Source organism: Salmo salar, chromosome 26, assembly GCF_965601325.2.
Source record: "Salmo salar chromosome 26, fSalSal1, whole genome shotgun sequence".
Taxonomy (NCBI): domain Eukaryota; kingdom Metazoa; phylum Chordata; class Actinopteri; order Salmoniformes; family Salmonidae; genus Salmo; species Salmo salar.
The window spans coordinates 10,191,047-10,207,998 of NC_138316.1; the positions used below are offsets into that span (position 1 = coordinate 10,191,047).

General features: G+C 42.3%; 1 protein-coding gene across 14 annotated transcripts in view; it reads right to left on the reverse strand.

Annotated features, from left to right (window-relative positions):
• Positions 1–16,952, reverse strand: part of LOC106587110 (diacylglycerol kinase zeta) — a 130,412-nt gene continuing 113,460 nt past the window's right edge. For all 14 annotated transcript variants that reach the window (XM_014175121.3, XM_082969379.1, XM_014175117.3 and 11 more), the window contains 8 exons: positions 15,799–15,912; positions 14,289–14,345; positions 5,310–5,344; positions 4,043–4,092; positions 3,671–3,791; positions 3,189–3,225; positions 2,962–3,061; positions 1–1,361 (listed from right to left, as the gene is read on the reverse strand). In XM_014175121.3, coding sequence (XP_014030596.1) covers positions 1,245–1,361; positions 2,962–3,061; positions 3,189–3,225; positions 3,671–3,791; positions 4,043–4,092; positions 5,310–5,344; positions 14,289–14,345; positions 15,799–15,912 — 631 coding nt within the window. In that variant the 3' untranslated portion in view covers positions 1–1,244. The remainder of the gene's footprint in view (positions 1,362–2,961; positions 3,062–3,188; positions 3,226–3,670; positions 3,792–4,042; positions 4,093–5,309; positions 5,345–14,288; positions 14,346–15,798; positions 15,913–16,952) is intronic.

The following is a 16,952-nucleotide window of genomic DNA, read 5'->3' on the forward strand; positions in this document are numbered from 1 at the left end:
TTGATGGTTTGTATGAAGACAAATTATTTTTTTTTTTATGTAAAAAAACAACAACAAACACCTTGTAAATTTACAACCCAAACCTTTAGAACATTTTTGAGTTTGCTGAACATAAATCGGTAAAAAAACGTTGAGGTGAATAAATACGCCTTTGACTTCTGTAACAATATGAGAGAAGAAATGCTTTGTAGTTCTGAAACAAATACATATAAAATGCACATTTTATAGTAAATAATGACCAAACACAAAAATGTTAAATTTATAATATGTACAAATTATATAAACAGCAATCTGCTTAAAAATGCTATAAAAATACACCATGACTTAATTAAGTACATTAAATACAAACAAATCAGCCAACAAAATAAGAAAATCAAGGCAATTGGAGCTGCAGTGCATAAACTGCTTTAACACAGAGCTACTACGATACGTGTACAGTACCAAATATCCTTATTAACACTAAGAAATAAAACAAACATTTGCCAAGTGATCATAAACTAGAACAACATTGATTTACTCAATTCAAATCGTTTGGTGATGAGAAAAGTGTTACGTAAAAAATTCCCCACTATCGTGGATAGTTTTATCCCATTACACTGCGTTATGGGTGGACAAATCAGTCAACAAATAATACACATTTTAAAAATCAACAGCAGTACAATAAACAAATAAAAACGTCATCAAAATAATGACATTTCTGGTTGCCTTAAAGACAGCTGGCCTACAGATCAGAGTGTTAATACCCTTTTGAAATCCACTGAGTCATTGTGATCTGTACGGTTGAAACGCTCACGCTGCTTTTATAGACACGGAGAGATACAACTCCATCGGAGCGTATAATAATACAATTACCTAGACATTCAATTACCCAAGGTCCTGTCCTAAAACCTTGGAGCACAATTCTCTACATAACCATTCAACATTCAGTCTAGGTGGATTGCAAGCGCAACACAACCTGGAGGAAAAAATGAAACAGACGAACCATCTCTTCCAAGCGTTCCGACACAAAACATACGCTTTTTTTGGGGGGCAGTGCAATAATCAAGTCCACTGGTCACAAGCATCTCACATGGTGGACCTGACGAGTCTCTCATCTGGTAGAACTTCAACCAAGTCCCTAGCAGGAGAATACAACACTGGCTACCTTTTGACCGTCTTCTCTGGTGAGTTTCCTTTTTTAGCTAAAGTAGGTTTGGCACAGGGATAGGTGATAGGGAAGTGGTGCTGGAGGTCAGGGAGCAGAGTCACACGGCTGTCTCCTGGTCCTCTCTCTGGATCATCTGGTAGTGCTGCCGGTTCTCCAGGTAGGCTGCCAGCTCTGCATCCTTGGCCTTCTCTGCACGATGCTTTGGTGTGTCACCCTGCAGCACAAGAGAGGCAACTTGCTCAACATAAAATACTGCAATGAAGAACCCAACTTTAATTTAGGCAGGATCTATTTCTCCTGAAGTCTAAACACTAAGCCGCAGAGTCAAAGATCAGTCTGCAATTATTTTTGAGATGTAGGAATCATTTGTATTCGGATTTCATCATGGTATAGATTTAATATTTTCAGTTATCAACAGTGAATATGCACCAAATGTCGGTGTGCAAAAGCAAATCTAGAATGTTTTTAGACTCAATAAAGGTTTTCTGATTCATCCAAGAGCTCCTGTGCCATTTAAGATTTCACAAAATCTATTATTTCTAAGTGCTTGTTTTTTTAAGCGCAGAGCCCAACAAAACTCGAAGAGAGAGAGAAGAGAACATGGCGAGAGGGTGAGACAAAAAGACAGGAGAAGTAATTGCTAAGATATGCTGACATCTCAAGGCCAAGAGTGAATGTATTGTGAGTGAGAAAGACCAACAGGCAGAAAGGGTGGCAGGATGAAGAGACGGCGGAGAGGAAAGAAAGCCAGGCTGAACTGCATCCTAAGGCCACAGGGTATGAATCAGACTTGCCCCAAATCCTGCAAGATTACATTTTTTCATCATTGCTTGTACTCACTGCTAGCTCACTGAGGGCAGAGAGAGAGAGAGAGAAAGGGGGGGGGGGTGTACACAGGATAGAGGGAAGTTGCTGAGTTGCTGAATGTCATGGGAATGTTTCATTTCGAGGAGCGCCACAGTACCAGAGTACGTTCAATTCACGATAGAACTGACTGGCCAGGACTACACTCCTCCCTAGTGACACCTCAAGCGTTCTGTCAGTTGCTTACAGTATGAGAGAGACCACACTGCAGACACACCATTTGGCAGTGAGATTTTGTATAAGAAAATTCTTCAAGCCTTGACATGAAAATCAAGAAATCTTGAATGTGGTAAAGTCTGAGCCTTCCAGGACAGAAATCTGAGATAAAAACCATCTGTGGGGTCTTCAGAAGGAGGATGCTTGTGAAATACTTTAGTAAAAAATGTAAGCGTTATGCTCCAACTGCTTTCCACACACTGAAACAAATGTATCCAATTGGCTATCTCTGCAGGAGAGGGTAAACACATAAGACATTTTATGATGGAGCCACTTAGAGGTAAGTACTTTAATTGACTTTGCAGGCATCTGGCAAGTTTGGTTCAGAGGGGACGTGTAGGGCACCGCTGTAATGCTCCCTCACCCGGTGTATAATTATCTTGTCATAAGAAAGACGAGCTAATTTTCCTTCTGGATGATGATTAGGCCATTCTATACCCACCACTTATCCATTTTACATTTTAGTCATTTAGCAGACGCTCTTATCCAGAGCGACTTACAAGAGCAATTAGGGTTAAGTGCATTGCTCAAGGGCACAGCGGCAGATTTTTCACCTAGTCGGGTCGGGGACTTGAACCAGCGACCTTTCGGACCCAACGCTCTTAACCGCTAGGCTACCTGCCGCCCTATCCACTGTATAAAAACCCTTCTCAGGGGTAACCTACGCATCAACTGGGATTATTTTGGCCAAATAAAGAGTAAAGCAATGAGGGAAGAGGGAGCGTTGCTCTCACCTGTAAGTCTGTCTTCATGAGGGATGCCCCTGCCTCTACCAGGTAGTGACAGATAGTCCTCTGACACAGTGACGCTGCTTTGTGCAACACTGTCTCCCCACTGAGACCGAGAGAAAGACAGACAAAGTAGATCCAATGAGTGTAACTTCCTATTTAAAAAACTTTAACTAGATACATCACACAGAATGTGTAAAATAAGCATTTCAAAATCCATGTCTTAAACTTACTTTTCTTTTTCTGTTACATCCAGGATATCTGTGGGTGCTGTTTTTTGGGAGGGGGCAGAAAAAAAAGAAGAGACATTTTAAAGCATGTCCCTAAAGCAATTACAATGCTCGACGGTACTACGTTTATACAGTAGTAAAAAGCTGGTGCAGGAGTACTTTGACAGAAAACATTTCCCTTTTCAAATATTGAAATGTATCATTTGTTGCTGTGGAAGAAAGACTCCATAAACGTCATCGAGCGAACACGGCGTGAGATGCATCTGCGCTTGTCTTAAACAATGCTCATGACCATCAAAATGATGGCGTTCCACACCTGGGACATTATCCTACTTTTATAAAACATAGAGCCTACTGTGCTGGGGTTAACTTCGGGACACATAGTTGATATTTGAGGGTCACAGACTCACTTTGGGAAATCCCACAGAATGATTCAGTATTGTGATGGGGGAGGTCCTACTTAAATAAAACGCCTTGTCCCCTACCATTGTCCAGGATGTATTTGACAGTGTCCTTGCTACCAGTGTCCACAGCATAGTGGAGCAGGGTGCATCCTGAGGGGTCCTGCAGTGACAGATCGGCTCCCAGTTTGTGCAGCTCCTTCAGCTGGGAGAAGAGGGCACATTGTTATGACCGGAGGAGTGGGGAAAGTGACTGCATGTCTAGAGGAACGGGGGAATAGACTGCATTTTTATTCATTGCCCGACTAGAGAAATGCTTACCCTGAGGTAAAGTCATGACAGAAGTGATCATCATTCCCTTGTTGAATGTATCAATTAGTGAGCCTACATTTGCTATACAGTATGTAGACCTATATGCAGTGAGCATATCCATTGGCCACTGTGGCTGCCGCTCACCTTCAGATGGTTCTTGCTCTTCACACATTCAATCAACACTTCTGGTGATACTGTAAGTAATGAGAAATATGTGGACAGTAAGACGGTAGAGATATGAGAGGAGGCTATAGATTCAGTAGTCATAACAATAGCAGACCATAATACATGACAGTGTCCTTTGGGGAAAGATCTGAGCAGAGTGCCAGTGTTCATTAATAGTTCTTTATGGGGCACTTGCTCGTTTGGTTTTAGTACTATCTGCACTATATATCTTATTCAAGACTGACAGTCTTGGGAAAGGAACCTCAAACTGAATTGATGAGCAAAAACATCAATCTATTTACTCAGCTAACATGGACAGTAATGAGAGCAACATGCAGGTTGCCGCCTTCAGTAGAAACCAAGTATTTAAACACTGGATCATGAAACGTTTTAAATTAACACAGATAATCACATTAGCGCCTGTTGAGTTCTTGGGTTCAGTCTCAATATGGCAAATCCTTGTTCAAAGCACCAAAATGCCCTTTGTAGATTATTTACCCTAATCCACCCATCTGCATGTTTTCCGTCGAGGCAGGAAAACAGTCAACTCAAAATTCCCCACAGCATTCTCCCAAATCTCAGTTAGCCAGCTCTGCAAGTCAAACAGTTGCTACCACGACGTCTGCGTCTGAAGATACGCTCTTGAATCCTGCTGTCAGAGCTGAACAACCAGAATTAGAAAGGGGCTGCTACTGGAAATATACATACATATTTCTTTTTAGGAAAACAACTTCGAGAGATGCCAAGTCAGGTCTTGAGAATATATCCCGACTGGGCTCACACCAGAATCTTTGAGGGATGGATTTGAACGCTAATGTTTCGTGTGAATTTTAATAACCCTTCCCCGCAGCACTCAAGTTCAAATGCTGTGAAATGCATATCTTAAGTGCCAACAATTTTTTGGGAGTGGGTAAAACCCTTTGCATGATGGCAGGTGAACTTGCGGGGGCTTGTTTAAGCAGGGCCACAAAGGCTAAGAAGTTTTTAACCACCTCTTGAATCCAGCTAAAAAAAAAAATAAAAACGCCAGGCTCTAATCGTTCGACATTGGCATTATTCATAGCGAAACTTAATTCTGACAGGAATTAGCTGGCGGTGGATATCAGTTTCTTAAACCTTTTCAAAACATCAAGCACGAGAGCAAAACAGTTGTGGGCACCGATTGGCCCACATCCACTTGCTGCCAAGTTAACTGCGTCAATTTATAATCACCTAGTGTTAACAATTCAAAGTGTGTTTGTTTTACCTTTGTCTGTATTGCACAGTGTATTCTTCTCCGACCTGGGGGAGATCGAGAACAGGACACAATTAAAGGAATATAAAACAAACAGTTAACTTCTCAGTCTACAAAAAAAAATGCATGGAAAAGCCCACCTCTCTGCACCCCTTGGGTTTTCATAGCAAACATCCATGATAGGAAAAAAAACAAAAACAAACCAAATCCACAAAACAAAATGAAATGCCCCAAAAAAAGACTTTCTTCGGTTGCATGGATTTGGTGTTGGTTCAGAGGAGAGTTGGTGGGGTTAATTAGACAGTCCCTTGATGTGCTCTGTTTTTCCAGGCGTCCCTTGCCTGCCAACTAGCCCAAGGTAAAAGATTCTAATACGTGTGTTTGCAGCCAAAAGAGCTCCCCCTCCCTCCATTCTGTTTTAGCCAAACACACACACGGAGCTGTGTCAGTAAGGCAGTGTGAGTGGACGGAGAGGCAGCTCTTAGGCCTCCCTGCTGTCACTCCAGGTTATGTTACTGTCTGATCCTGGCTGGGCTGTCTGTTTGCCGGAAGCCAAATCCCCCCCACACTAATCCACTGAGAACTGACACAAGACTGTAACATCAAACGCACACAGGCAGGAACAGTGAAGCCGAGACTGACTGTCTGAGGAGCAGGCCCTGTACTGACCAGACAGATTATCCTACTGACTTCCTGGTCAACCCCACCTCTCTCAGGCTGGGCTAAAGATTGGTTCTTCATCTTTGTTATTAGCACAGAGCAGAAGCGGTAAACAATAATTGGTATGAAAGGTGTGAATATATAAAGAACATTAGAGGGTCAGAGACCATTGATATTGTTAACAAACATGCCCCCATAAAGAAAATGAAAAACAGGTTCAGCCCCTGGTTTGACAGTGATCTTGCAGAGTTACATGCATACTCACGTTGACTGGCTCTCATTCAGGCAAATGAAAAAAAAAAAGTGCACTCAGGCTATCCGGCAGGCCAAAGTTAGTTACTTTAAGAGTCTCGTTACTTTAAAGAGTCTCTCTCTCTCTCTCTCTCTCTCTCTCTCTCTCTCTCTCTCTCTCTCTCTCTCTCTCTCTCTCTCTCTCTCTCTCTCTCCTCCTCTCTCTCTCTCTCTCTCTCTCTCTCTCTCTCTCTCTCTCTCTCTCTCTCTCTCTCTCTCTCTCTCTCTCTCTCTCTCTCTCTCTCTCTCTCTCTCTCTCTCTCTCTCTCTCTCTCTCTCTCTCTCTCTCTCTCTCTCTCTCTCTCTCTCTCTCTCTCTCTCTCTCTCTCTCTCTCTCTCTCTCTCTCTCTCTCTCTCTCTCTCTCTCTCTCTCTCTCTCTCTCTCTCTCTCCCCTCTCTCTCTCTCTCTCTCTCTCTCTCTCTCTCTCAAGTTCTTGAAAACATTTAAAAACCTGGAGAATAAACCCTCCTTCTCAAAGTCGCCCATGTCCCTTAAAGTTGATGTGGTTGTTACTGACAAGAAGCACATGGCTGAGCTTTTTAAATCACCACTTCATTAAGTCAGGATTCCTATTTGACTCAGCCATGCCTCCTTGCCCGTCCAACTTTTCCTCATCTCCCAACCCTTCTAATGCGACTAGCCCCGATGCTCTTCCCTCTTTTTCCCCTGCCCCGCAACAAAGGTTCTCCCTGGAGGCGGTCACTGACTCCGAGGTGCTAAAGGAGCTCCTTAAACTTGACCCCCCAAAAAACATCTGGGTCAGATGGTTTAGACCCTTTCTTCTTTAAGGTTGCTGCCCCTATAATCACCAAGCCCATCTCTGACTTTTTAACCTGTCTCTCCTCTCTGGGGAGGTTCCCATTGCTTGGAAGGCAGCCACGGTAGACCAGAACATCCTTTATTTTAAGGGGGATCTCAAGCTGATCCTAACTGTTATAGGCCTATTTCTAGTTTGCCCTGTTTATCAAAAGTGTTGGAAAAACCTGTCAATAATAAACTGACTGGCTTTCTTGATATCTATAGTATTCTCTCTGGTATGCAAACTGGTTTCCGCTCAGGTTATGGATGTGTCACTGCAACCTTAAAAGGTCCTCAATGATGTCACCATTGCCCTTGATTTTAAGCAATGTTGTGCTGCTATTTTTATTTACTTGGCCAAAGCTTTTGACCATTCCATTCTTGTGGGCCGGCTAAGGAGTATTGGTGTCACTGAGGGGTCTTTGGCCTAGTTTGCTAACTACCTCTCTCAAAGAGTGCAGGGTATAATGTCAGAACATCTGCTGTCCCAGCCACTGCCTGTCACCAAGGGTGTACCCCAAGACTCGATCCTAGGCCCCACACTCTTCTCAATTTACATCAACAACATAGCTCAGGCAGTAGGAAGTTCTCTCAGCCATTAATATGCAGATTATACAGTCTTATACTCAGCTGGACCCTCCCCGGATTTTGTGTTAAACGCTCTACAACAAAGCTTTCTTAATGTCCAACAAGCTTTCTCTGCCTTGTTTTGAACACCTCCAAAACAAAGGTCATGTGGTTTGGTAAGAAGAATGCCACTCTCCCCACAGGTGTGATTACTACCTCTGAGGGTTTAGAGCTTGAGGTAGTCACCTCATACAAGTACTTGGGAGTATGGCTAGACTGTACACTGTCCTTCTCTCTGCACATATCAAAGCTGCTGGCGAAGGTTAAATCTAGACCTGGTTTCCTTTATCGTAATCGCTCCTCTTTCACCCCAGCTGCCAAACAAACCCTGATTCATATGACCATCCTACCCATGCTAGATTTTGGAGACGTAATTTATAGATCGACAGGTAAGGGTGCTCTCAAGCGGCTAGATGTTCTTTACCATTCGGCCATCAGATTTGCCAACAATACTCCTTATAGGAAACGTCACTGCACTCTTCTGTAAACTGGTAATCTCTCTATACCCGTCGCAAGACCCACTGGTTGATGCTTATTTATAAAACCCTCTTAGGCCTCACTCCTCCCTATCTGAGATATCTACTGCGGCTCTCATCCTCCACATACAACACCCGTTCTGCCAGTCACATTCCGTTAAAGGTCCCCAAAGCGCACACATCCCTGGGTCGCTCGTCTTTTCAGTGCGCTGCAGATAGCGACTGGAACGAGCTGCAACAAACACTCAAACTGGACAGTTTTATCTCAATTTCTTCATTCAAAGACTCCATCATGGACACTCTTCCTGACAGTTGTGGCTGCTTTGCTTGTTGTCTCTACCTTCTTGACCTTTGTGCTTTTGTCTGTGCCCAATAATGTTTGTACCATGTTTTGTGCTGCTACCATGTTGCGTAGCTGCCATGTTGAGTTGCTACCATGTTGTTGTCATGTGTTGCTACCATGCTATGTAGTTGTCTTAGGTCTCTCTTTGTGTAGTGTTGTCTCTCTTGTTGTGATGTGTTTTGTCCTATATTTTTATTTACATTTATTTTTAATCCCAGCCCCATCCCTGCAGGAGGCCTTTTGCCTTTTGGTAGGACGTCATTGTAAATAATAATTTGTTCTTAACTGACTTGCCGAGTTAAATAAATAAAATAAATTGTATTCATTGAGAACAAAAAAGCCCTGCCTAAATAGATAGTATAATGGTCATGAAGATGTTGTACCACTTGCTCTGAGTGGACGTCTACCAGGATTAATGGCTAAACAAGCATTTAGTAAAGCCATATCAATATTAAAAGATTAAGAGATTTTGGTGAATAAATAAAGCATCATTACAATCTTACAAAACAAACCCATCTTGATTTTCAGGTGGAATACTGCTGTATTTGTACTAGTTTGGTTTGGGAAAATGGTAGTGAATTAGAAGGAAAATCTTCTTTTAGAAACCGTCTGAAAATTCCTGTTCCTGGAAAGCTATCTCCGTGTAGGTTTTCGTCCCAAACCCAGTTGTAACTAACCTGATTCAGGTGATCAACCAGCTAATTATTAGAATCAGGTGCGTTAGATTAGGGTTGGAGTGAAAACCTACAGGACTGTAGCTCTCCAGGAACAGAGTTGGAGAGACTTGGTCTAATCTGTTGGAAACCTTGATCAGTACAATCACCTGGACTTGAAAAACAATACAATTAGGTCGCAACTGAGCAGATGCTTGCGTTACAATGCAACACATTCTGATCATGGTAAATCCGAGGAGAAAATAATCCCTGTAACAAGTCTTTCCCCAAGGTCTGGGAGTCCTATATGTCTGTGGGTTACTAATGAGCCTGCTTTCCCCTGTTAGAGGTAATTAAACCACACAGAGCCCACAGTCTCTCTCATCAGCCCAGGAGTCTCTCACAACTACCCAGTCTGTCTACATCTACCCCTCACTACAGTCTCACTTCCTAGATAAAACTTTGATCAAAAGACGTTGAGCGTCTTGTCAAAGTTCCACATTTAAAACTCTTGACAAAAGGCAGCTGGCTTCCTGTCAGCTGTTACTAGCACACGCCAATGGTACGGCTGGGAATCTTCCCCCATCACTAGCCATTAGGCTGGTTGACTGTGGAGGAGGCAGACGCTAGCAAGAAAAAGTGGTAGCTATGGGTCCAGTGTTCATAAGCTCAGGGGATCATAGAGTAAGCTCCTCATGAAGGCAACAGCTACTGTGCCTCATTCGATGAAAGAGAGAGCGCCAGCCATGTGGTATTTACAGTCGAAGTCGGAAGTTTACATAAACTTGTTTTAATGACTCGAACCTAAGTGTTTCAAACACTCCACAAATTTCCTGTTAACAAATTTTCGTTTTGGCAAGTCGTTTAGGACATCTACTTTTTAGGACATCTATTTTTCCAACAATTGTTTACAGACAGATTATTTCACTTATAATTCACTGTATGACAATTCCAGTGGGTCAGAAGTTTACATACACTAAGTTGACTGTGCCTTTAAACAGCTTGGAAAATTCCAGAAAATTATGTCATGGCTTTAGAAGCTTCTGATGGGCTAATTGACAGAATTTGAGTGAATTGGAGGTGTACCTGTGGATGTATTTCAAGACCTACCTTCAGACTCAGTGCCTCTTTGCTTGACATCATGGGAAAATCAAAAGAAAATCAGCCAAGACCTCAGAAAAAAAATTGTAGACCTCCACAAGTCTGGTTCATCCTTGGGAGCAATTTCCAAATGCCTGAAGGTATAACGTTCATCCATACAAACAATAGTGCGCAAGTATAAACACCATGGGACCTAGAAATGAACGTACTTTGGTGCGAAAAGTGCAAATCAATCTCAGAACAACAGCAACGGACCTTGTGAAGATGCTGGAGGAAACAGGTACAAAAGTATCTATATCCACAGTAAAACGAGTCCTATATCGACATAACCTGAAAGGCCGCTCAGCAAGGAAGAAGCCACTGCTCCAAAACCGCCATAAAAAAGCCAGACTATGGTTTGCAACTGCACAAGGGGACAAAGATCATACTTTTTGGAGAAATGTCCTCTGGTCTGATGAAACAAAACTAGAACTGTTTGGCCATAATGACCATCGTTATGTTTGGAGGAAAAAGGGGGAGGCTTGTAAGCTGAAGAACGCCATCCCAACCGTGAAGCACAGGGGTGGCAGCACATCTTGATGGGGTACCTTGCTGCTGGAGGGACTGGTGCACTTCACAGAATAGATGCCCTTATGAGGAAGGAAAATTATGTGGATATATTGAAGCAACATTTCAAGACATCAGTCAGGAAGTTAAAGCTCGGTCGCAAATGGGTCTTCCAAATAGACAATGACCCCAGGCATACTTCCAAAATTGTGGCAAAATGGCTTAAGGACAACAAAGTCAAAGTATTGGAGTGGCCATCACAAAGCCCTGACCTCAATCCCATAGAAAATTTGTGGGCAGAACTGAAAAAGCATGTGCGAGCAAGGATGCCTCAGTTACACCAGCTCTATTTTTAATCCCAGCCCCATCCCTGCAGGAGGCCTTTTGCCTTTTGGTAGGACGTCATTGTAAATAATAATTTGTTCTTAACTGACTTGCCGAGTTAAATAAAGGTTAAATAAATAAAATAAATTGTATTCATTGAGAACAAAAAAGCCAAAATTCACCCAACTTATTGTGGGAAGCTTGTGGAAGGCTACCCGAAACATTGGACCAAAGTTAAACAATTTAAAGGCAATGCTACAAAATACTAATTGAGTGTATGTAAACTTCTGACCCACTGGGAATGTGATGAAAGAAATAAAAGCTAAAAGCTAAAATAAAGTGGTGATCCTAAGACAGGGAAGGTGTATGTAAACTTCCGACTTCAACTTTATATATAGGCCATGTATTGTATGTGATACAGTTCCTGAAAAAGAACCACGCATGTAAGATATATCTTAAGAGGAAAGTGTGCTTTGATTTACTAAAGCCATTCAGTTTCACCCACACTTCATGAAAATGTCATGAGTATTCCAGTCTTACATTACATTAAACTGCATTATCAGTTCCTTTACAGTGCCTGTGACAAACAGAACGCTCTCAGGGTTTAAAACAAATAATATATGTTGGTATGGAAACAAGAGAAGCAGACTAAAGTTAAGAAAAAGTGATCACAATCAGGCAAAGCATATGTTCAAGCCCCGGGATCCTGGCAGGAATTTCCTTTGAGAGTGGGAACAAAATGTGCAGCTAAGACGTGTCGGACAACATCAAGCCCCAAACCACTGGCCTAGCCTCTGTCGCTAATGGATTGTCAGTGTGAGGGAGATCCAGGGCAGATTACACACAGTTTACTCGAATATCTGTTTCACCTCATAATTATAGGAGCCTAGCCTCTGCAGTCCAGACACATACATCTCCACCAACCAGACAGTTATTCTCCAATCACAGGGAGAAGGACTTCAGAAGCTTTTATGTGTGCCCTTCTACAGTAAAACAAATGCCTAGGCATAAACATTGGGAATAAACATCAGTCTTCAGGTCTCAGGCAAGGTTACTCATTATGTGATCTCATCCCCCCCTTTCCTCCTCCTCCTCCTCCTCCTCCTCTTCTCCACAATGACCCCAGCAGCTGATAGACATCAACTGATCTGCGTCATTGAATCAAGGTTGCCCGCATGACTATAGACAATGTTAATCAGTTGAGCTAAAGCCAAAGCAACAGAATTGCCCTTAAAAGACACGAGCTGCAAGATTTACTGCTGTTGAATGGTCATTTCAATGAATTATATTCTGTTCCAAGCAAAGTGGCAGGGCTGCAGCTCGGCAGCAAAACAGACTCCAGAATGTGGTTTTAAAACGGGGATAATCTTTTCTTATTAGGAAGTGAAAAGCAAGCCTGCTGGATGCTTAGAAGCCAAAGCTGGTAACAATTTGTCATCCCGGAGATCGTTAATGCAAACAGTCTGTACATTCCTGTGTAAGTGAGAAAAGACTGTCTGTCTCAGAATAAGGTATACTAGGCAATTAGAGGACCGGACAGTTCGGTTCAGCACATAGATCTTTCGAAACACAAACATTGAGTAAACAATGGTATGGGGTGCCATCAACGTTTCAGAATGTTTGATGCATGCTGGACTGTGTGCTCTGGTATATCAGAGCTCCCTACAGTATTTATTGAACGGTAAATACAAGGTTTCCATCATACTGTATACATATAATGATTGTGATGCCCTGAGAAGCTTACATTTTAGAGTTTGAGCCCATCTACGTGGAGCTGCTGTCCAAATCAACATGATTACATTTTAGAGTTTGAGCCCGTCTACGTGGAGCTGCTGTCCAAATCAACATGATTACATTTTAGAGTTTGAGCCCGTCTACGTGGAGCTGCTGTCCAAATCAACATGATTACATCTTCTGTCATTACCTTCTACTGTCCATGCAGTCAAAACACACTCTGCAAATAACAACCTCCTTTTATAGTAGGAACATGCATTACACACAGATGAGCACTATCATTACGAAATCCAGTGAATAAAGAACATAAAATGTGACATCTTATAACGCCACCTTAGTGGATGTTACATGTTCATTTAAGCGGATTTGTTGAACCGAACATCAGAGGAAAAGCTGACAGTGATTTCCTTTCTATCAAAGCTCAAATAACCGCTCTTCAAAGACTAGCTGATTACTGTCTAATTACCCATTCAATATAAAAACAAATCCCTTGCTAGCATCCTAAGCATTTTACCCGGACATCAAGAAAAAAAGAAAAGCTCCAAATCTCAAATGAATTACGACATTGGAAATAATTATAATTGCACGACAGGGAAGCATTACACAGGGAAAAATCTGGCAAGGAAAAACGACAAAATACATTAATCAGTCTGTTTGGCAGATCACTGAAGTGACAAGCAAAACTTAAATTCGGAGTAATTTCATGCGGCTCCTGTTTTGGAGTGGCTTTGCGGTGTTGCGCACATGACAGCGTTCAGAGGATGTAACTTCTCATTAGTCATCTCAGTGGACATGGAGAGGATCCATCATGCAAATTTGCCTCCAGACGAGACTCAATCAACAGTGAATTAGCGTCGCTGACAAACAAGAGTGGCAAAAACAATGACACATAATTCATTGTAAAATCAAAATGTGAGGATGTGCCAAATGTGAATACTCTAAGGCAGTCTCTCTCGCGCTCTCTCAGCTGTCCAAATGGAGCTATTTGTATGTAAAAGAGGGGATGGGGCACGGTGACAGCGAGAGGGAGCACATGGGCCTGTTTGTGTCATATGGTTCCACCAGCAGCTGAATGCCATCCCCACATTCTCATAAGCATCCTGCCAAGCTGGGAGGTGAATATGATACTATTGTAAGGACAATGTTTACCGAGACACAACATACATTTTTTTAAAAAAAAACATCCCTTCGAAATTCAGTTTCAAAAGATCTGATTCTCTCTCTTCACTGGGATGCTACTGGACAACATGCCATGTCTGGCACATTGAGTGGAGGTCTGTGGTATTGTGTCGACTCAAGACCAAGGAACTAGTAAGCAGAAACTTTGCTAAGTAAATACATTCTTGCGTGACAGAGAGTGCAAAGGGCAGAATTGAGAAAGTGACATGGTGAAGAGAAAGAAAAAGTGAATGTGGTGGAAGGGGGCTTTGATCTCACCTCAATGTTGGGTTGATCTCAGCTGCAGTAGTGTTAGACCGATGGATACATCCGGCCCTTTAAGACAACAGCAAACAAATGGACGGACCAAAAAAAAACAAAAAACAGATGAGCACATTTATGATAAATCATAAATGTGTAAACATGCATGATAAACAATAGAAACAGAAACAACTGGAAAGCCTCTACAAACAAAACCTCATTTCGAGAACGGGTTATTGACATTGAGATGGTATGGTTGAGTTTTAAGTTCATCAGCTGTAAAAAAAATTAAATAATAATAATAAAAAGTTGAAAATACGACTTGCAGTACGCAAAACTTACAGTAAGTGCACTTTCACTCAAAGGAATAGTAGTGCTTCACCCCTTGTGACTGTATTGCATTTTCACAGCCCACTACGGCCCCGGCACAAAGACCACGACGGAGCTATAGTTACAGCAATGGAGCGCAGCTAGCCGACCCCTCTGTTTTATTTGAAGTTATTTTCAAATTTTACGTTCATTGTGGCAAAATGGGCTCCAGTGCCTGTATTGTATGTGGTGGTGAGTGGCCGTGGAGCCTCACGGCCGCTGTTATTGGTGTGGCCACAATATCAAAGAGCAGCCTAACGTCTTTATATTTCATGGCAGATTCAATTTGGAAGGGATAGTCCGTAGTGGATGCTGTTATACACTGTCATTTTCCCTCCTCTCTGGCTCCAATATAGGGAGGTAATATAAACAAAGCACAATCAGCACTAAAAACAAGTCCTACAAACCATTCTCAGTTCAAACACATAATAAAAATGAATGATATTACGAAAGCAAAAACAAAAACATGTTGTTTTGATGTGTTTGCCCATGAAAAAAAAAAAAAAAGCATTTCACTGCTTGTCATCTCAGTTTCATGAGACTCAAGGAGGTGAACCATAACACTTTTCTGAAATGATGGACCATGACAAATACGTACAACTCCACTGTGAAGAATGCATTTCCTTGCAAAAACTAGGATGGTATGGTGTTTTATTGACCCAGTGACACTGCAGACTATTTCATGGAACAATTCCTGGCCTAAGTAGATTTGTACACCTGCAAGGAGCCATACACTTAACAGTGTCACGGGCAATACCCTTTCCTAATGTCCGACCCCTTTCCTACTCAGTCCAGGCGAGCGTGACAGGAAAGGGGATGGAGGCTACACCGGTTCTGTCCGATAATGAGGGTTGGCTAAATCTCCACCCAGCCTCATTCTACTCCTGAGCATATCACACCCTGCCAGGGATATGGCCGAGGCTTACAACAGTCTGGCACTGCCGGACCTACACACCGTGGAAGTTAAACACTGCGTTTAAAGCCCTCTTACAATAGCATAATGTGAGGCTATTATGGCTGACTGCATTGTACGTTAAGTAGCTTCAAAAGATCGAAGTGTGTTACAACAACAAAAATCAAAGCTGTAATATGTGATTTGGGAGATTGGCGGGCTGCTTCAGTCCGGGCACCACCCCTGCGTTTTAGTCTCTCTTCTCACCTGGTGAGGGCAGGCTTACTGGACCTGAGGGAGCCGTCGTGTGCCAGCGCCTCCACCACCGAGCTGTCGCTGGTTGTTCGCTTCCTCTGAGTGGTCTTCTGGAGCTCCATGATCCTGAGATAGACAGAAAAGAGAGAGAGAGAGAGACAGAAAAGAGAGAGAGAGAGAGACAGAAAAGAGAGAGAGAGAGAGACAGAAAAGAGAGACAGAGAGACAGATAGACAGATAGATAGATAGATAGAGAGAGATACAGTATGCATAAGAAATGATGAGGTTTGAGATGGCCTAGAAGGCATCACACGGTGTATACACTACGGAAAGAAAGTAGTGAGAGCACTGTATCTATTCCCGCCGGGTCCTGAAGTGGAGGTAAACATTTAAGCCTTTTCTTGTCATTATAATAAAGCAAGTGTACATCAGAGGTGGGCACTGTATATATAAAAATAAAGTGTGTTTACATTGCTGGGGGGTGGGGATCTAGTGCAAGTACAAAAAGCTACACACTGTACAGATGAACCCACTTGGAAGATTGAAACCAGAACATTTCAACCATTGGGAGCAGAGTGCATAAAGCAAAAGAGAGAACTTGAGTACATGAGACAGAATTATAGAATGATGGGGGTCTAAAGAACGAATAAGAAGGTTCGCGATGGAAGATCGGAGAAATCTTAAATGGTAAAAAGTTGCCGTTAAAAGACACTAATATGCAATATAAATGTTCCTGTCATCCAGCACCTACAGTACTCGCTTTGAAGATTGTTTTCCTCCAGTAAAGTCAAAAGAGAGTGTTAAAATGATAAAATGGTGTTAAATTGTTAATACAACCAATAATAGATAACAATAACATTCTACTTTGACTGAATGTCTTTGTATATTCCATTCGAACTGAAGAGCTGCAACAAAAGAGCAGAAGTGCTGTGTGGCTCATTATTTAAACGCTTGGGGTCCTGTTGTGGAGCGTAATGATCCGAATCATGCTGTGGTGCTGGGTCTGTCTGTCTACCACTAACCCGGTCCATCTCTCCCACATTTGTCACATTCGTATGTCTGACTTCCAACCAGGACCAGAGGCAAGTGGAACAAAGAGCATACACCCGGCATACAGGGAATGTGTCTGCAATGCTAAAAAAACATGCAAAAGCTGTTACAATTTT